The 19,103-nt window shown below is 40.3% G+C and overlaps 4 protein-coding genes across 7 annotated transcripts; 2 read left to right on the forward strand and 2 right to left on the reverse strand.

The window, feature by feature from the left end:
* Positions 1-1,573: 1,573 nt before the first annotated feature.
* LOC135673240 (E3 ubiquitin-protein ligase SINAT5-like) lies at positions 1,574-4,497 on the reverse strand. Its single transcript, XM_065182070.1, has 3 exons — positions 4,118-4,497; positions 2,529-2,915; positions 1,574-2,270 (listed from the first exon to the last, which is right to left on the reverse strand). Exons 1-3 carry the CDS (start codon positions 4,337-4,339, stop codon positions 1,905-1,907), a joined length of 975 nt encoding a protein of 324 aa, XP_065038142.1. The 5' UTR covers positions 4,340-4,497; the 3' UTR covers positions 1,574-1,904.
* Positions 4,498-4,889: 392 nt separating this feature from the next.
* LOC135673239 (phosphatidylinositol N-acetylglucosaminyltransferase subunit A-like) lies at positions 4,890-9,646 on the reverse strand. Of its 2 annotated transcripts, none has more exons than XM_065182067.1 (9): positions 9,489-9,646; positions 8,238-8,377; positions 7,450-8,022; positions 7,090-7,244; positions 6,272-6,362; positions 6,036-6,152; positions 5,785-5,888; positions 5,411-5,501; positions 4,890-5,282 (listed from the first exon to the last, which is right to left on the reverse strand). In XM_065182067.1, exons 2-9 carry the CDS (start codon positions 8,355-8,357, stop codon positions 5,190-5,192), a joined length of 1,344 nt encoding a protein of 447 aa, XP_065038139.1. In that variant the 5' UTR covers positions 8,358-8,377; positions 9,489-9,646; the 3' UTR covers positions 4,890-5,189. The 2 variants fall into 2 exon arrangements, with proteins under 2 accessions (XP_065038139.1, XP_065038140.1); XM_065182068.1 differs by having other exon boundaries at positions 8,238-8,393; positions 9,489-9,634.
* A 191-nt stretch (positions 9,647-9,837) lies between these two features.
* On the forward strand, positions 9,838-13,679 carry LOC135673236 (pentatricopeptide repeat-containing protein At5g46460, mitochondrial-like). Of its 3 annotated transcripts, none has more exons than XM_065182063.1 (5): positions 9,838-10,216; positions 10,334-12,849; positions 12,944-13,124; positions 13,337-13,486; positions 13,583-13,679. In XM_065182063.1, exon 2 carries the CDS (start codon positions 10,527-10,529, stop codon positions 12,615-12,617), a length of 2,091 nt encoding a protein of 696 aa, XP_065038135.1. In that variant the 5' UTR covers positions 9,838-10,216; positions 10,334-10,526; the 3' UTR covers positions 12,618-12,849; positions 12,944-13,124; positions 13,337-13,486; positions 13,583-13,679. The 3 variants fall into 3 exon arrangements, with proteins under 3 accessions (XP_065038135.1, XP_065038134.1, XP_065038136.1); XM_065182062.1 differs by having other exon boundaries at positions 13,573-13,674; XM_065182064.1 differs by having other exon boundaries at positions 13,580-13,663.
* On the forward strand, positions 13,510-17,499 carry LOC135673241 (uncharacterized). Its single transcript, XM_065182071.1, has 3 exons — positions 13,510-13,673; positions 14,643-15,092; positions 16,988-17,499. Exons 2-3 carry the CDS (start codon positions 14,644-14,646, stop codon positions 17,217-17,219), a joined length of 681 nt encoding a protein of 226 aa, XP_065038143.1. The 5' UTR covers positions 13,510-13,673; position 14,643; the 3' UTR covers positions 17,220-17,499.
* Positions 17,500-19,103: the final 1,604 nt, after the last annotated feature.

Consider the following 19,103-nt stretch of genomic DNA (forward strand, 5'->3'; position numbering starts at 1 on the left):
AAAAGATGTCATATGAACCAATGACCAATAACACCGATGTACTCTTGCTGATTTTGTTGGTGAACAAATGTGCCGTGTGGGAGTGCTCTCCTCGTTGACCGATTGTAGCATGACGTGGCATCGATTGTGACATATCTTAGATCCAAAATATACCATTTGTCTCTATCGATCAAATATACTGATATGTACTTTTTCTTTTTCTTTTCTTAGTGACTAAATTAATGTATTATTTTCACTAAAACTTGTAATGGATGTGTATTGCTCTGATACAATGTTTTATGCATTTTATTATGTGGCTTGTGTGAGCACACAAATTTGCAATTCATGTATATATTTAATTCTCAAATATGATAATTTTGTGTAAGTAACACATTGTGTACTCACAATATATTATCACGATATATTTTTTACTGCCTAAGATAGGAAATAAAGTTCATTTATCATCCTGAAGAATTAAGATATTTGGATATGAAATATATATATATATATATATATATTCTTTCTTTAAATAGTCAACATGTGAAAACCAATCCTTTTTCACATTAAATAGAAGACATATAATATAAAATCAATCGATGGGAGGTACATACACAACTCACAAGTCATCTCGAGGTATATGACCAAGTCACCAAATTATGATCCGCGATCGTACAATGTAAAATTTAGATATTATATATATATATATAGTGTGCTTTAGTGCATGTAGTTTTGCTACATTTGATTATGATGCACTCTTCTTTGATGTAGGATACACTCATTTATGCAGTGAAATGCACAATTTTGGAAGGACATCTTATGTTGGATACACTTCATATGCAATATGTAATACCACATTAATTATGAATGAATAAATAAATATTTTTATATTATTATTATAAAAATAAATAAAAATATATAGATAATTTATCAAATAAAATCTTTTGTAATGAGCAATATAGTAATTTATCGAAAAAAATCTTTAGTTATGGACTTTAATCAAATGTTGTCCTGATATCAAGTCATGATTATCCAATTATTTTGAGATAAACCAAATACCTATTCAACTAAATCCTAACTATTCAATTAATTTTAGTTAAACTCTATTTTACCCATTGATTTTTTAAAATTACCCTCTCCTCCTTCCACTTTACTATCTTCTACTTCTTCTTCTTCTTCTACTATTGGTTTCCTCCTCTCTCTCATCATTCTTCTTCGTCTCCTCTTATCACCTCGACCTCCATCTTTCGCTCCCACTTTACCGCCATCGTTGCCTCTTCCTCCGACTCTTTTTTATTTATTATGCTTGCTGATATCTTGCTTACGGACATTGTTGTTGTGCAGACAAAAATGGCTTCCTATCCTCTCTATACTGAGAAGACCATCAGACAAATCACCACCATTCAAGTATACTAACCAAAAATTGATAAGAAGACAAAAAAAATCTATGTCTAATTTGGATTAATATTTTTCTGATCTATATTCAAATGTCGGGTATGGATCCAAGAACAGATTGGGCTTAGGTCTGGTATCTGATGGATCCGACCCGACATCATCGCCCATTTCCGAAACAAAACTATGAAAAATGCGCTCGACAAGCCATCAATCATATACTCATAAAATCATTGAACAGGAGGCATACACACAATCAAGCATGTAGCACAAAAAGTCAAAAGATCATGATCCACGATACAATGAAAAATTTACAAGCTGCATGATCTTGTAATGTGCACCGGCTAAAGATTAAAGTCGCATATTTGCTACATCTAAGGACACCAAAAATTTAGACATGGGATGAATAACACAAGTATTTTCTTCATACTTTACATAGCCCCATCTCGATCGACGATTGGACTGAACAGTCAGAAAGCACCAAATATCAACAATACGGTGTCTCGAACACAATCCAAAGGGTACAGTCACAAGTATTATGAGCTACAGGGATTTGGAATGCACGCTGCAGGGTCTGTATTCTGCTGTTCCTTCCATATGCGACCGGTAACCCGCAGTTTCAGCTCCTTCCTATCTCCGCCAGAGAAGAAGAGTGCCATATTCCTCTGAATTATTAGACCATCATGACTGTCTCGAACTTTCCGGTGGCTGTCACGAATGCTGCGAGGGGTACCTTCCCATATTAGTTTCCTGCCACTCGAACCAACCTCGAGGCTGTAGCTATAGTGCCTTGCTTCAGTCTCGTCACCCATGAAACGGAGGAAGGTCATGTATACCGGTGCCACCCCAAGCTGAAAAGCCTCAAAATGGAGACAGAAATACTGCCCATAACAATGAAACACCTGTAGAACACGGAGACAGCAAATGGTAGAATATGGAAGAAAAATGCAGGTAAAGTGGCATATGACTAAACATGTATAGAAAACGAGGCAGTTAAAGTTTAAATTAAGTATAATAATATGCTTTAACAGTGTTTCCTTCCATCATAGATCTCTACAAAAGTAGATCATATATTTCAAAGCACACAAATAAAGAAAATCATTTTAGATTTAATCCTTCAGTAAGGACATAGTGAACTTTAGAGTGCTTAGCATACTTACAGTCAGCATCCAGGTGGCATTTTCTACCTCTCTAGGATTGGACTTCACGTATCTATGGTTGAATGTGGAACCAATGTGCATATCTACCTTGTGATCATCCCTCAGATGTGCCACGAGAAAAGGAATATCCCCGACAACAGAGCATTCAGAACCCGCATATGGGCAGTTGTATGGTCTAAAATTACACCAAGCTTCATGCTGGAGCTTGCTGTAGTATGGGAAGATTTCAGGACAACCCAATGAGAAATACCGGCAAGGGAGCTCGAGTGACTCGGCAACTTTTTCCAATGCCAAACATCTGATGTCTCCAAGCTCTTGCCTACATGTGGGGCAACGATTATGCACCCTTGATTTACAAGCTGAACATAGAGTGTGTCCATTATGGCACTGCAAAGATTCAGATTAATTTTCAGTACAAAATAATTTATAAGAACCATACCATAATCTAGAGAAAATCTGGAAGAATAGAAGTAGAAATCGCCATGAAAAAAAAAAAAAAGCTTCACACCTTTTGAAACATCATAACAATCCTTTCCTTATTTCGGTACTGAAATGTGACAATACATTTTGGATAATAAAGAAGACAATTTCAAGCCATTTGAGAGTATCAACCAAGGTTTACATATAAGTTCTCCAAGCTAACTAATAGCAAACATATCGGCAAATGTACAGGACATATGCAGCTGAGAAAGCAAAGAAAGCTAGCAACTCTTATTCGTACCAGACATGCAATCACCAACTTCCAAAGCTCACCGAAAGCTTACCGCATAAATGATTACTGCTAGTCTGTCTACATAAAATAGTATAAGCGAGAAAACTTTTAGTTCGACAATGAAAGTCTAAACACCGAAATGTTGAGTTTCAATTCACTGACACATTTATCTCCAGTATCATACTGTAAAAGAGAATCGACTAGAAGTAGAAGCTAACATTTACGTGCTGAATTATATCATAACCTAACAGCAAAAAAAAGGCCTTAAATGTTAACCATCGAGTCCATAAACCAATTCAAGAAAGACATGAAGAAAAAAGAACAAATATGATACATGTACGATGATTGAAGACAACGGCCTCTCTTTAGCAAATTCCGAAAATATATGTCAATCATATGCATCCGACACATATGTGGATCAATTTAAGCTAACAATTATACAGAAGTCAGAGCAAAACACTACAAACTGAGGACAACAAAAACAAAGGAAAAGAAGAAAAAGAAATGGTCTTAATTTCATATCATCATGATTTCTTGAAAAATAATAACAGGCACAAAAACTACATTCGCTAGAAGTGTAGATCGAGATATTATTTCACCGACTTCAGCAAGATCATAGATTGGCACAGAAAAGATCACACATTTGTCTGTCCTTGAGAATCAAAACAGGTGAAAATATTGCAGCTTCACGTCACCAAGCTTGAGATTCCCAAGAAAGAAAAAAAAATCGATGCCGAAAATCTTAACTTTATTCCAAAAATCACTTCAGTTTCGCTCGAAACACAAAATCAAGAACTCAAATCTGGCAACGATCTGGCTAGATGAAGCCCGAACAGTCAGTAAGGACAGAGGGGAAATCCAGAAGAGGCAAACCCACCTGATGGATCGGGGGGTACATCGAGTTGGTGCAGACGGGGCACTCCAGCAACTCATGCACCCTGGTCGCAGGGCTCATCACGGGCGACCGGCCGCCGCCGGCGACAGTCCCGCTTCCATCGCCGTGTGGCTTCAGGAAGGGGTGGGGCACATGGGCGACCTCCTCATCGTCCACCACCGTCGCGTCCGACACCGAGATGCACTCAATGTTGTCCGATTCCATCACCAAAGAAACGAAAGGAGGCGCCTTGCGACCCCTGTTCTCTTCTTTCTGGCTCCTGTCGCGGGGGGAAGCAGAGTTACGGATCCCTCCCTCGGGAGAACCAAAGCAGTAATAAATGCGACAGAACGGTGGGATTTGCAGCACCAAATTGAACTTTCGAAACTGTGGTTTTGTTGGCAAACCAAAACAGAGTTCAGAAAACACTTTTGTTTTTTGTTTTCAGGTAAATTGTTTGCTTCAGAACTTAGTAGGTGAGAGGACAACAGGGGAAGACGATGGGCGAGCTTTAGTGACTGCTTGTAAAGTGATCCATCCATGTTCTTACCAAAAGGAGTTTTTGGATGCCTCGACAACTTTGAGTTTTGATTTCTTTGCTTTGAAGGAATGCAAAAGAGAGGGTTTGATTTCTGATTCCATAAAAATAAATAAGAGTTTGATTTTTTTTTCTCAACACATCTTTTTAAATACCAAAGAGTGAAATCATGAATTTTATTTTATTTTATTTTATGAAAATTTCTCAAGATATCATTAGCAACTCCAAAAACAAAAGTAAACTCAATGAATAGACAAATTTAGGTAATGCTGAAAATGGTATGATAACGGAAAATTGTTACAAAGATCACTAAAACTCCAAAATGAAACTTAAATATTCGTTAACAATCCAAAAATAAAAATGGTTAGTATGCCGACAACCTTCCCGATCACATCTCTCTTCATGAATAGAAAATTTTGAGAAAGATTGGAGAGATGCTTCTTGATGATGGAGTTCAGTCTCACGCTTCAACAAAGTCCTGCATAGAAAAGTTTTCTTTTGGTATCTGTAGATCAAGATACTTCTTGATGATGGAGTTCAGTCTCGAGCTTCAACAAAGTCCTGCATCGGCTCTTCATGCTCATTTTGAACCAACACCAACTCAGGAACTTCTTCGATACTTTCAGCAGGCTGGCTTGCCCAAGGAGAAAAGAAAGAAAGTGTATCAGAGCAGTAATGATTAGTTCTTTGTATCTTGTTCTTTAAATTTTTTTGGAGTCTTGATACTGTGTAGGAATTAGCAGAAGGTAACTAAATACCTGCCATAATTCCAAAAGCCGCCATAGAAGGAAATTGACAATCATGACTAAGCCAAACAGCTTGCCAGCCCAAGCACCACATTTCAGGTATCTAAATTCATAGAAACAGTAAGTTACGATAATGAATTGTATCGATGCATAAAAGGTTGGAAAACCAACTTTCGGATAACTATGAGCATATGGAAGTTTAGAAGCTTCCTACAACATGTTGTTGTGCAGTAGTTAAGGGAAACACAGGATAGCTATTTTTGATTTCACTGAACATATAATTCAATTCTAGGAGAAAACTTTCCAGAGATCAACTTATTATCTTATTTGCCCAAACCATCAAAGGAAAGCTGCAGAATCCATAAGAGACTTGCTGATATACTTACCGCGGCAGGCGTTGCAACAGATTTTCATCAGAGGACTGTAATGCACAATTATACACGGTCTCTGTTCTTTTAGCCACATCATGCCAGCTGTACAGTTTTTTCATCTGATATAATCCAATGTAACAAGAAAAAAAAAATGATAATCTATTAGTTTGAGTGAATTTATTTATAAAGAAATGCACAATAACAAGAAAAAGAAATGTGATTTGACCCTTTAAAAATGCCAAAACTTGTTACGGTTGACATCGTACCCGTGAGTGCATGACATGTGGATTGATATTAGGAAGCATGTGAATAGCTTTCCCAATAGCATGCACCATATCCCCTGGGTCTGGTTCTGCAAGCACAATCATGTCATCCGGAAGGACCTGCCAAATTCAACATGATGAAAAACTTAATTACTGTTTTCAACTTTTACTCAAACAAGAATTAAGCATAAGTAGCATTAGGACATAAAAAAACACACAAGAAATCCCTATGTGCATGCCTCTGGGACACCTCCAACTCTTGTGCTCACAGTAAGCAATCCACAGCTAGCAGCTTCCAGAATGGCTATGCAAAAAGCTTCTGTAAGAGAACTACAAAATTACACACAAGTCAATCATATGCTTGTTCAAACGTAAAGCACCTAAACTGTGTTTACATGGATTATATACACAAATCTTGGAAAATTTTGTTCACACCAGCAAATCATTTTCCTTACTATAAGAAACAAGCGGGAAAATCTTTATAGACAAGAAAGTTCAGTTACATAAAGGTTAATCACAAGGACTTAGATGACCCTTAAATTAAATTCAGCGAGAACAGACAGGTTACATTTAGCTCAGCTCCATTTGTAATATCAATCAACTCGGGTAAATAGAGACAAGATAAGCGCACACAATTTCCTACACCTAGTACTAAACACCAAAAAATGTTCCATGTAGCTACCATGTCTTGGAATCCACATAAAATTAGTACCAAGATAACTTAAATTGGAAATACAAATTTAACATAAGCACACAATATCCTATTATTAATACTAAACACCAGATAATGTTCCAAGTAACTACCGTATCTCAGTATCGACATAAATTAAGTACCTTCAGTTATGAAAAGGAACTGCATATACAGTTCACATATGCCAGCATATATTCAGTAGTCAAGGCTAAAATACCATAATTATTTTAATATTTCATTAGAAGAGATTTTGCTTGAATGGATGCCATGCATGTCAAACAATTCACTAAACCTCAGGAGCTTTTAAACGAGCATAATTTAACTGGATTTTAATAAGATTAAAAGGAAGGATTAAGAAAGAACTACCTGTTTAGAAATATATGACCAGAAATAAGAACAGATCGCACTTGAGAATGTGGAACAGCACCCAACATTTCAACTCTATCCTGAAGAGAGTACTTCTCCCTCATCTCTTCTAGCCGCACACGTTTTGGCCCATCTCCTCCAACTACAAAACAGACCTTATAAAAAGTAAACTATAAGGAAAGAGAATTTAACAAACAATTTCTTAAATGAAAATTAAGGGACCAAATAATAGAGTAAAGCAACATTGATCGGCATTTTGTTTTTGTGTAAACTTATCTTTTGCCTCATTCAAAATTTTCAAAAATTATGGCACTCCAATTGTTGCATCATTAGAAAAAAGAATTGAACGCTTTAGCTTACATTTGGAAAGAGACGACAGACTTCTGGGATGACCTCAACAAGGAGATCTGCACCTTTCCGGTACACCAATCTACTCACAACAATGATGACGATTTCATCACAACTGAGCCTATTTGGGGCAGGACTGAACATAGCAGTGTCCACAGCATTAGGTATTACAAAAACTCTCTCAGGTGTTATCCCAGACCTCAAAACTGTGTTCTCCTTGCTTGTATGAGAAACACATATAGCCTGACTTATGTCAGCAAGTGTAAACTGCAACACCTTATTCATGTGAATGCTTCCGACATCTGCAAAACCGTAGAGTGAATGATCTGTGAATATAATCTTGTAACCCATGGTCCTGGCATGCATCAGTGCTTCGTGACAAAGAGTTGAAAAAGCTTGATGTCCATGAACAATAGAAATCTTCTCACGAACAAGAATGGTCCTTGTGATGGGAAGTGTTCCATAAAATGTTGGTAATGCATTCTGCATAAGGAATGGTCTCCATGGCACATAATAAACTTTCAGACCATTGGTCACGTACCGAACTCCAGAACGGTTTCCATATGCATGTGTCATAACCACCACCTAAGCAATGCATTTAGAAAAGCCTAAGATCAATTTAAGAAATCAAGGTTATACGAGTGTAAAATTAGTATGATGACCAAAAGGTTGTTGATCAAATGCAAACAAGTGGCTGTATTAGTCAACCTTGCAAGTAGAAGCCGCAATTAATCAGGTTTCTTTTCTCAGCTAAGCAGAAAACAAAATGGACATCTTACAGAAAGAAAAAACTGTTCAACCTTGTGGCCAAGCTTAAGCAAGCATTGTGACAGATAATAGATATGACTTTCCACACCGCCAAAGTTTGGGTAGAAGAAATCAGAAACCATCAAAATCCTGTGCTTCCTTTGTTGATCCATGGCAATCAGAAATCAAGGTCCTGAAAGTCAGAAAATCTATAGTAACTATTAAATAACATCACAAAGAATTAATAATCCCTTGAAGAATGCAACACTGACAAGACAGCAAGATAAGTAGAATACACAACTTGAAATATTTCATGTGGTCATTATTAGTTGAAGAGATAGAAATTAAACAGTTTAACTATGACGGACAAAGGAACATAATCTAAGTCCCTTAAAGAGCAGCTAAAAATGAAAAACCAGATATGACCTGGTGTAGGCGACCTTGTATAAGCTTTGAGCACAGCTGAACAAAGTGGGAACACAGAAGCTTAAATGGTCAAATTGACCTTGGCTACCGATAAAGTCAACAAGTAAAAGATTCATGCTCTACAATATGTTCATTGGCAAATTTAGTGTGTGCGCGCACACACACATATATATACACACAAATATATATATATATATATATATATATATATATATATATATATATATATATATATATATAGGAAAACATATCTAAAAAAGTTATGTCAGGGTAATTAGTTAATTAGCTACCTTAGCATTTCGATCTTTGTATTTTTAAAGATTAGCTACCTTATCATTTTAAACTGTTGCTCCAATGAAATCTCTCTCTTAATTTTTAACCCTGATATCAATTTAATTTTTAAAAATATAAAAAAATGTAGGGATTCGAATACTAAAGTAGCTAATTACAGAGGTAATATATGTAATTAGCCCGTCCGGAAGGAGGCAAGGGCTACCAGGAAGGTTGGGGGCCGACAGCGGATGAGTAGAAAGAGAGAGAGAGACAGCGGGAGTGAAGAAGGAGGGCGCTGTCGGGGACGCTCGGTAGGGGCGATGGCGGAGGAGGGGGCGAGACAGCAGGAGGGAAGGAGAGTGGGGAGGGGATATCGAGGAGGCTCGATGGGGCGGCTGCAGAGGAGGGAGAGAGATATCGGGAGGGAAGGAGACGGGTGGGAAGGGGAGAGGAGCATGAAGGAGGAAGACGGAGGGGGCGTCGAGGAAGCTTGGCGGGGACGGAGGCGGGGGAAGAGAGGGAGAAAGAGGGAGAGCGACAGCGATTGGAAAGAGAGGCAGGAGGCACAACGCCGGTTGGGAGAGAGAGAGAGAAAGAGGAGGTACCGTCACCGATGGAGGGCTGCCTTGTGCACGGACGCGGGGAGGAGCGGCGGGAATCATCGCTGAAGAGGAGGCGGTGGCGACGGCAACGAGGCGAAGTGAACGACATGGAGAACGAGAAAAGGGTTTCTCTCACCAGCCGGCCCGCGGCGCGGGACTTGGCTTGGTTGAACCGATTGTAACATTCGGATTCAACTCAAGCCAAGTCAATTTCAATCAGGTTTCAAATTGGGCCAGGCGAGCGCTGGGCGGCCCAGCGTGTGGGCCCAGGCGAACCAGCGTGAGAAATGAGCGTAAGAAATGAGAAAATAATTAGACAAATTCATCGAATCGGGCCTAAAATAAGCCGCAAAAGAGTCGTGTGTATGAGCGACCCGTAAACGTGCGCCGCCGCACCGTCTTTGGAGGGGAGAGAGGCGGAGAGGGGTTGAAGCCTAAGGATAATAGAGATGGCGAGGTGATCGTAGTCCTACTACTTGGATCAAATATATCTGAATATATGCATCACGATCGCCCACAATACGAACCAATTCAAAGAAGAAACCATTGACGACTTGTGAGGAGAAGGATGAAGACGAGAAAGCATCCTTGCCATCATAGCGATAACTACAGAGGTGGTCAGGAAGGCATTGTAGTCGGTTACCAGCTTGCCATGAGATGATCAACCGGACAAGAACCCCAGCAAGAAGGGCGCCAAGGTCGAGTTCAAGCAGATCTCCGAAGTCTCGGAGGTACTCTTCGGGATAAAAAATCCAATCTTTTTTTGTTTGCTACATTAATCATGCCCGTGTTTCTTCTAAAGATCAAACCTTGATCCAAATTCTTGCATTTTTTCCGTCCTTTGCAAGGTGGCTTCGCTTGTGATAAACGAGCATGACAATGCTTTTGCATGCAATGCAATTATTGTGAGAGTACTCGGCCATGAAACTTCATTCAATCCTCAAGTCTTGCTAGTTCTGTTTCTCTATGACAACGTGCCGGCTTCGTCTTGATGATTCATTTCAAGTCTTCAAGCTCTTGAGCGATCCAAGGTAGCTGACCATGAGAAGACTTCCTGCACTCTTTCCAAATCATAAAGCGACCGTCTTCCCTCTCAAAACTTCCCATCCCCTCGCCGCTAGAAGATGCAAGGAAGTTGGCTCTCACTGGAAGGCCGCGCTCTTCCGCCTCCTCGAAAGCTGTGACATGGACGAAGCCCGCCGCCTTTTCACCAGAATTCCTTCTCCCAGCGTCCAACTCTACACCATGATGATCGTTGGTTACTCGCGGACCAACCGCATCGACGAGGCCTTCAGACTGTTCGACGGTATGCCGGTGAGAGACACCGCTGCATGGAATTCCATGATCAAGGCCGCCTTAGATTGCGGTGACGTGAGTCTTGGGCGGAAACTGTTCGATGAAATGCCGGAGAGGAATGTGATCTCGTGGACGACGATGATCAATGGGCTCTCGCGGTTCGGGTGGATCGATGCGGCGGAGGAGCTGTTTTTTAGGATGCCTCAGCGGGACACTGCCGCGTGGAATGCCATGATTTCCGCGTATTGTGACAATGGAAGAGTAAAGGATGCTCGGTTGTTGTTCGAGAAGACGCCGCAACCCAATGTGATTTCTTGGACTGCAATGATCGGAGGTCATGACCAAAACGGGGAGAGTGACAAGGCATTGCTCCTTTTTCACAAACTGTGGAGTTCTGGGACGAAGCTGACGCCGAGCACTTATGCATGTGTCCTAACGGCGTGTGCCAATGCATCGGAATTAGGACTAGGCACGCAGCTGCACTCCCATACTGTAAGAACAGGCTATTCATCAGATACATTTGTTTCTACTTCACTGGTCAACCTTTATGCCAAGTGCAAACAGATTGAGGATTCAATCCAGTTATTCAGTGAGAGGAAAGAAAGGGATGTGGTCTCTTGGACAGCTCTCATAACCGGCTACGGTCTGAACGATAAACATGAGGATGCACTGGACGAATTCAACAAAATGATTGCATCTGGTATCAGGCCGAATCAGTCTACCTTCACCAGTGCATTGAACTCATGCTGTGGGCTGGAAGCTCTCGATGGAGGAAAGAAGCTCCATGCAACTACAGTCAAGCTGGGTTTGGAACTTGATGTGTTTGTGGGCAATTCTCTGGTTGTGATGTACTCCAAATGCGGGGATGTAGAGGATGGTCTGATGTTGTTTGACAGTATGGATAGGAGGAATCTCGTCTCATGGAACTCGATCATAGTTGGATGCGCACAGAACGGGTATGCAACATTGGCACTGAAGCTCTTTGATGACATGAGACAGATCAACGTACAACCTGATGAGATCACATACACAGGGCTGCTGACCGCTTGTAGCCATTCCAGAATGCTCGAGAGGGGAAGGCACATTTTCCATCTCCTAAAGCATGATTCCTCGGTCCAAGTGAAGCTCGAGCACTATGTTTGTATGGTGGATATCTTAGGCCGGTGCGGAAACCTGGAAGAAGCAGAAGAGTTCATTCGGAACATGCCCGTGGAACCGAACAGCAAGATATGGTTGGCTCTGCTCGGTGCTTGCAGAATGCATGCTAATATCGAAGTTGCTCGCAGGGCTTCCAAGAAGGTGTTCGACATGGAACCAGATAACAGTGCGGCTTACGTATTGCTGTCCAACATATATGCTTCAGCCGGAAGATGGAATGATGTATCACAAACCAGAGTGATGATGAGATATCGAGGAATCACCAAAGTTCCCGGTTCCAGTTGGATTACGCTGAAGGAAACAAGGCATGAGTTCGTGTGTGGAGACAGGTCTCACCCTATGGCCATGGAGATATACAAGAAGTTGGACTGGCTCGGAGTTAAGCTGAAGGAACTTGGCTATGTTTGCGACAAAACATTTGCGTTGCACGATGTGGATGATGAACAGAAGGAGGCAGCGCTTGCGCACCACAGCGAGAAGCTTGCTATTGCCTTCGGTCTTATTAGTACCGTGGAGGGTAGTACGATCAGAGTCATGAAGAACCTAAGGGTGTGTGGGGATTGCCACTCTGCCATTAAAGTCATATCGCAAGTCGTCGGGCGTCGGATTGTGTTGAGGGACGCCACTCGTTTTCATCACTTCAGGGATGGGCTCTGTTCTTGCGGAGATTGCTGGTGACCATGTATACATTCTTTCCAAGTGGATAACTCTTCAGCTCATTACATGGTCTTCGTATTGCACAAGACAAAAGATTGCTATGGTACCACAAGTAATCTGATATATCATCAAACAGGAACATGTCAGATTGATTGGACGTGTGTTGCATGTCTTCTGGCTTTAAGAAAAAGAAGCAACTCAGTTGTGCACGCCTAATTGTATTAAAAGATCGTACGTGGTGTTTGGGTCCTCGGTGAGTTGGAGTCGCAAACAATGTGGAGTCCTTTGTTGTTCAGTTATATCATCATTAATTAATGATTCTTGTTGTTCTAATGGCACCGGTGCAGGTACAGGATCAGCTGAAGAAAGAAAGGAGAGGGGCAAAAAAGAAATACATCAGTAAAAAGAAAAAGTACCTGCTTTCCCTCAAGAACTCCAGTTCACGTGTCTCCCAAAGTGAAGCTCTTTCTGATAGCTGCAAGATCCTATGAACAGGCTATGTCTCAAGCAACTGGACTAACGCGACAGGTGAATAATTCCTTAGTATTTATTGATTCACCAAATCGTCTCAAATGTTTGGTGCAACACACAGGTAGTACCTTTTTACAGATGTAAGCAGCTTTCGTGTAATATTGCAGAGGCTAAAGCTTTCTCTAGCTTTGTAATCATCAATCGGCCATTGTAATCATCTTCGGTGCTATCTTCTACGCTGAAGCCTACTTAAATGTCTGTGATTGCAGAGGCTAAAGCTTGCATCTACATGGGACGCATGCTTCTCGGAATGAGTGAGGTGTGCGCCTTCATCAATCAATTCCGGTGCACGCTCGTGATGAATGGTTCCCATGGAGGTGGTCCTTTTCTGTTCCATGGAGTCTGCACAAAGATAGAAGGTACTGTTCTTACTGCTTGTATGTCTCGGCCAAAGATTCATGTCGCTTATGTATGCTTTTACGTTTTGGGTTTAATGTGTCGAAAGCCTTCAGCAGCACTGGAGAAGGGATCGACGAGTAAACAACTCGAGTGCAATGGATGAGGCTGCCGCGCGTAGCCTTTTTGACTCCCACACTAACTTCATGGGTACTTTATTATTAGTGTTAATATTATTTGAAGAATTATTGGGTGAGCCAATCTTTCTTTGCCTATTTGTTGAACCCCTGTCACTTCCATAACGTCTCCTTAGACTTTTTACCGTGCTCTCTGTGCTTTCATTGTTGGGGGCCCCACCACCACTGTCAGCAAGAATCCAAAGCCTCGACATGTCTTCGGGTCTCTTATTCTTTTGTTCTGCGGCACAGCTTTATGTTTTTATTTTATTTCTGTGCTTTCCTCTCTTATTTGTTTTATTTTATTTTATGGTGGCCTGCAAGCGGAGAGAGTTTACAATCTTTCTCTGCTGCTGCTGCTGCCGCTGCCGCCGCCGCAGCTCCTGCTGTTACAATCTTGTACACTCCTTTTTCTCTTCTTCGATTCACAGAGGCAGAAAGCTCTGGGAGATCTTAATGTGGCTACTGTAAATTGATCTTTTCTTCTTTTGTTGAGCATCAGAGGATGGAAGCCACCAAAAGAAGTCTATCTCTATCTCCAGTCCTGATCTCCTTCTACTCCTATGCTTTAATGCATTGTTTAAAAACGACTGTTGCAGATTCTTCTGATTTTTTGGCAATGTTGTGTTCAAAATCTTGTCTGATGTAATGGCCCTTTAGGTGCAGTTGCTGCTGAGTTTCTTGGATCGGAACCTTGTTTTGGTTGATCTCTGGTTCTGTGTCCGTGTCTTCCTGGAGTTTTTGGGGTAGTTCAAAGATTTGGTGGAAAGATTCAATTTTGGAGTGGGTTTAGATTTATCTTCCGTGTTACGTTTCCTGATGCTTGACTAAGGGCCCGTCTTTGTTCTTGTTGGGGTACTTGCTTCATGATGAAATGGATCAGATCCTAGGCGTCGCATCAAGTTCTTTGTGAAATTGGTTTTCTTTGATTCAGCCTTCCAAAGATTTGAAACTTGTAGGGCATTTCATGTCATATTATAGGTTTTTGCTCCTAAACTTGTAGGATGGCTAAGAAAGGTGGCAAATCCTCTGGGGATATAGAAGAAGGGCCGCACCACTCTCACTCGAATGACAGTGACGAAGATAGCCTCTGTTTCTCAGATGCAGAAGAGCATTCTTGGCATTCGCCGTATGGCTCCAACTGTGGCAGTTCCATTCACAATGGCTGCCGGATCTCTGGCGCATCCTGCCGTGAGATCAAGGGATTTCAAGAGCCTTGTAGAAAATCCTGTGTCTCACAGTCTTCGCTTGATGATGATCTGGAGACTGGCACGACGATGGTGAAGGTAAATACTGATAAGGGTGAGAGAGATTGCAGGATTTGTCATCTCAGCTTGGAGAAGGCAGCTCCAGAGTCGGGAGTCCCGATTGTGTTAGGCTGTTCCTGCAAGGGTGATTTAGCCGCTGCCCACAAGCAGTGCGCTGAGACATGGTTTAAAATCAAAGGAAACAAGTAAGCTTGCATTTACTCTTGTCCTACTCTTTCTCCAATCTTTTGTTGCTTCATAGGTCCTGAGGTCCTTTAGAATATGGATGATCCTGGATTGATTGAATTATGTATGATGCCATATTTGTTAAACATCGATATGAAGTCTGCATTTGATGTGTATGTGGATAATGCCAATAGAGATATGATTTCTGTGAAGATTTCTGTGAAGATGTGTTATGATTTCTCTGAAGATTCTATGATTCCTGCGAAGATATGATATGATTTCTGTGAAGATATGATATGGTTTCTGTGTATGTAGATATGATATGATTTCTGAAATGCACAAAACTTAAGTCATGCAGATATGATTTCTGTGAAGATACGATATGATTTCTGTGAAGATATGATATGGTTTCTGTGTATGTAGATATGATATGATTTCTGTGAAGATATAATATGATTTCTGAAATGCACAAAACTTAAGTCATGCAGATATGATTTCTGTGAAGATTCTAGAGAGGAAAACCATGCATCTGCTTGCACATAGCTAGTTTGTCTCTCAAATCATGTCATTTTTTATATTGGCTTCAGTAAGACGTACGAAACTAAGTAGACGATGACAAAATGACAATTTCAGGAAGCAATGGAAAAGTTGAGTAATCACTTGACCTACTTTGTGGATAAAATGCAACGCATAATGTGCCAGTGTAGTATAAAAAACTAGTACATGATAATTATAAAATGAGGAAATGTAATATGATCGACCTTTGTTCATGTCAATAGTGGCAGAGTTTAAACATCAGGAATCCGTAAATTGAACTTTCTACACCATTGAGTTATGTCAGATGCAAATAACACTAGTTCAAAGTATGAACCATTACCAGATTGGAGATAAAAGAGGGTGCAATCGATGAACGAAAGGACAAACAGATGATGCGGGCAAACCAAGCATGGGGACTGCATGTCCGAAACACAGTGCAGCCTACCACCTTTCATGCAAATATATAAAAACAGTTCTCCTGTTGTATATACTTAACGATGGTTTTTCTGTCTGTTTGTACATAAATATCAAAATGTCAAACTTTGCTGTTATATAACTTAAATTTAAAGAAGTAGGTCAGAAATTTATAGAGCATAATTTAGGCACTTTCCTAAGAACGATTTAATCTGCATAAGCAAAATTGGTTGCATTTGGTCTGTTCTAGATTCTGACATTTGAGATCAATCTTGAGGTTTCAAATATTTCAATGGTGCCTCCATGATCTGGGGTTCATACATCCAAGTCCTTTGCCTAATAGTGGAAACAAAGATTGAGAAAAGAGGAAAGTGTTAACTGGAAATAGCATATGCTAAGTATTCAGGAAAACGTTATTTGCACTGATTAGACTGGTCAGGTGATCTATTTTTTCTGCTATTTCGTTACCTTCTTGCACAGTTTGTTATTTCTAGTGGATATTATCAGACTGATTCCCTTTTTGATGGATGCCCTACATGAATGGGAAAGAAAAGGAATCTGTTGAATGGTAGAACTATAGGAGGCACAGCAATTTTTTTCAGATCTTTTGAAGGATGTCCTACATGAATGGGAAAGAAAAAGAATCATGGATCTGACTGTTTCTCATGTGCCTCGTGTTTTTTCCTTTGCAGCACCATGTAAGAAAGTGCAAACATGAGTGTGCAAACATAAAATTGGTGTCAACACCTTAAAACAACCAGTCAGTTTCTAGTTTGCATTAGGTTCTGCCATAATGAAAGAGGCCTCCTTTATCACTCAGCATTTCTATGACGTGGTGGTTCAGTATTTCTATCATGACATGGACAATCTTCAGTTATATCCTCTCAGTATACCATGCCACTCGAATCTTTTGATGAACTAAGTTTGCTTTCTGAATATTTTTTGTTTGTGTTTATCATTCTAGGATCTGTGAGATTTGTGGCTCAACTGCACACAATGTGGTTGGCGTGAGCGAGACTGAACCCATAGAGCAGTGGGACGAATCTAACAATTCTACAGCTCCACCTGCTGCTCCGCCACCACCTTCAGAAAGTCGGAGCTTTTGGCAAGGGCATCGTTTTCTAAAATTCCTGCTCGCGTGCTTGGTGCTTGCATTTGTTGTCTCCTGGCTCTTCCACTTCAATGTTCCTGGCTGAATACGAACTGGCATATGGCGAAAAATGAGGTTAAAACCGTCATCTCTCTTGTTACGGGTGTTTCGAGTTTGTTTTGAGTGAAGGAAATATTCAAGCGAAAAACCGCAATGACTAAGGCCCTCCGGAAAGTGTTATATATCTATCATCTGTGTGATATGGCATGAAAACAAAGCTAAATTTTGCAACCTTGTTGGATGCATTGGCCTTTGTTGAGTCTGCTACGAGTGTTCCATTGGCATAACTTCTCTTTTTTTTATCATTCTACTATTGTTTGAAGTCACATTTCTTAGCTGAATGTTGAATGCTTGTGATGAAGCATGATGTATTCTATAATCAACCACTTACTGCAGAAAACCACGGATACTGTTCTATGTCAGAGAACCTTCATGGGTGAAGATTGTATGGACCATACGTTTGTTTGTTGCCTGTAAGATGTACATATCAAATACATGCACAGATGGCAGTACATGAACTAACTATTGGACGCACTAGATGGAAGGTGACACGCCGGGGCCCATCCACGTGGTGGGGCCAGCTGACCTATCGAAACGTGTTAGGTTGGGATTGGCCCACCCGCGAATAGAGCCCACGATCACAACGAGCCCATCATGGGCGGTGGGCAGCGTCGGGTTTCATCGTAGTTGACTCGAGTGGGTCAGATTCGAATAGGACGGGCCCGGGCCCACCCACGAATGGAGCCCACGACCACAACGAACCCATCATGTGACTCGAGTGGGTCAAAAAATTGAGGCATTTTATTACATGACTCAAACTCAAATAATTAATTTAGGTATTTATTTTTGAATGATTTCTCTAGAAAATATTTATATTTAGGATATTTTCCAATCATTATTCTCATTTTATTTTATTTTATTCTCAAACAGTACTTCTAATTTTAAAATATTTAAATTTTTATTTATTGTAATATTTTAGTATATTATAATATTTTTGTCTGTTAGTGTTTTTGTCAACACAATAAAAAATATTGTAAGACTTACTTGAAAATATTATAAATAATTTAAATCAATTTTTATTCTCAATTAAATTAATTACAAATTAAAAATATAATATGACATTGATCTATGTACAATGATAATATGATTAAATTTATAGTAATTTTAATAAAGTTTACAATATTTTTAATATCATAAACAAATCAAATGAGAACATTATAACAGTTGAAAATTAATTAAAAATGATTTTTTTAAAAAAAAATATATTTTAGATATTTTAAGTTAGAAATATTTAAAAAAAACAAAAAATACTTTTAAAAAAATTGAAAACAAAATATTTTTTAAGAAAACCGTTCTTTATTTTTCTACTATATATTCATCGAGTAGAGATACGAAAATTTAAATGGAACAGATGATTGCCATCACTCGCAAAAATCTCAGCAGCTGCTATGGAGACAGAGAGAGAGAGAGAGAGAGAGAGAGAGAGAGATGCGTGGGAATAGGGCTGATTGGATGTTGAATGCTGTGAGTGGATGATTACGTTTCTCTCTCTACGCCAGCTTTTCAACCTGGCCACAGTATCGTACAGTGATCAGTGGACCAGGCGGCCTCGGAATTCGCGAATCGACGGAAAACTCGGGCGATCCACCCTCCTCTCCTCCCTCCCCCCGCTCCCTCCCTCCCTCCCTCCCTCCGCTCCCGCAAGCAAGCAAAAGATATCCCTGCGCGCTTTAACTCCTGCGCTCAAAAAGAGAGAGAGAGAGCTAAAGATGAGGCCAAAAGAGAGAAAAGATTGCTGTAGAAAACCAAAACCAGTGGCTGCGGTACTACTCCTCTCTCTCTCTCTCTCTCTCTCTCTCTCTCTCTCTCTCCTTCCCCTGTTCGGATGACTGACAGTGAAGGGAACTGCAGAGAACGACGTCAGCCCCAC

The sequence above is a fragment of the Musa acuminata genome, chromosome BXJ1-5 (assembly GCF_036884655.1).
Source record: "Musa acuminata AAA Group cultivar baxijiao chromosome BXJ1-5, Cavendish_Baxijiao_AAA, whole genome shotgun sequence".
Classification (NCBI taxonomy): domain Eukaryota; kingdom Viridiplantae; phylum Streptophyta; class Magnoliopsida; order Zingiberales; family Musaceae; genus Musa; species Musa acuminata.

Excerpts from the sequence above, each read along its gene's own strand:
- LOC135673240 (XM_065182070.1), bottom strand. The coding sequence starts at position 4,339 with ATGGAATCGGACAACATTGAGTGCATCTCGGTGTCGGACGCGACGGTG. Across the intron at positions 2,916-4,117 it reads TGTACCCCCCGATCCATCAG|TGCCATAATGGACACACTCT; the intron begins GTGGGTTTGCCT and ends GAATCTTTGCAG. Across the intron at positions 2,271-2,528 it reads ATGCCACCTGGATGCTGACT|GTGTTTCATTGTTATGGGCA; the intron begins GTAAGTATGCTA and ends CGTGTTCTACAG.
- LOC135673239 (XM_065182067.1), bottom strand. The coding sequence starts at position 8,357 with ATGGATCAACAAAGGAAGCACAGGATTTTGATGGTTTCTGATTTCTTC. Across the intron at positions 6,363-7,089 it reads GGTCATATATTTCTAAACAG|TTCTCTTACAGAAGCTTTTT; the intron begins GTAGTTCTTTCT and ends GTAATTTTGTAG. Across the intron at positions 5,502-5,784 it reads CTGTTGCAACGCCTGCCGCG|ATACCTGAAATGTGGTGCTT; the intron begins GTAAGTATATCA and ends CTATGAATTTAG.
- LOC135673236 (XM_065182063.1), top strand. The coding sequence starts at position 10,527 with ATGAGAAGACTTCCTGCACTCTTTCCAAATCATAAAGCGACCGTCTTC.
- LOC135673241 (XM_065182071.1), top strand. The coding sequence starts at position 14,644 with ATGGCTAAGAAAGGTGGCAAATCCTCTGGGGATATAGAAGAAGGGCCG. Across the intron at positions 15,093-16,987 it reads TTTAAAATCAAAGGAAACAA|GATCTGTGAGATTTGTGGCT; the intron begins GTAAGCTTGCAT and ends TTATCATTCTAG.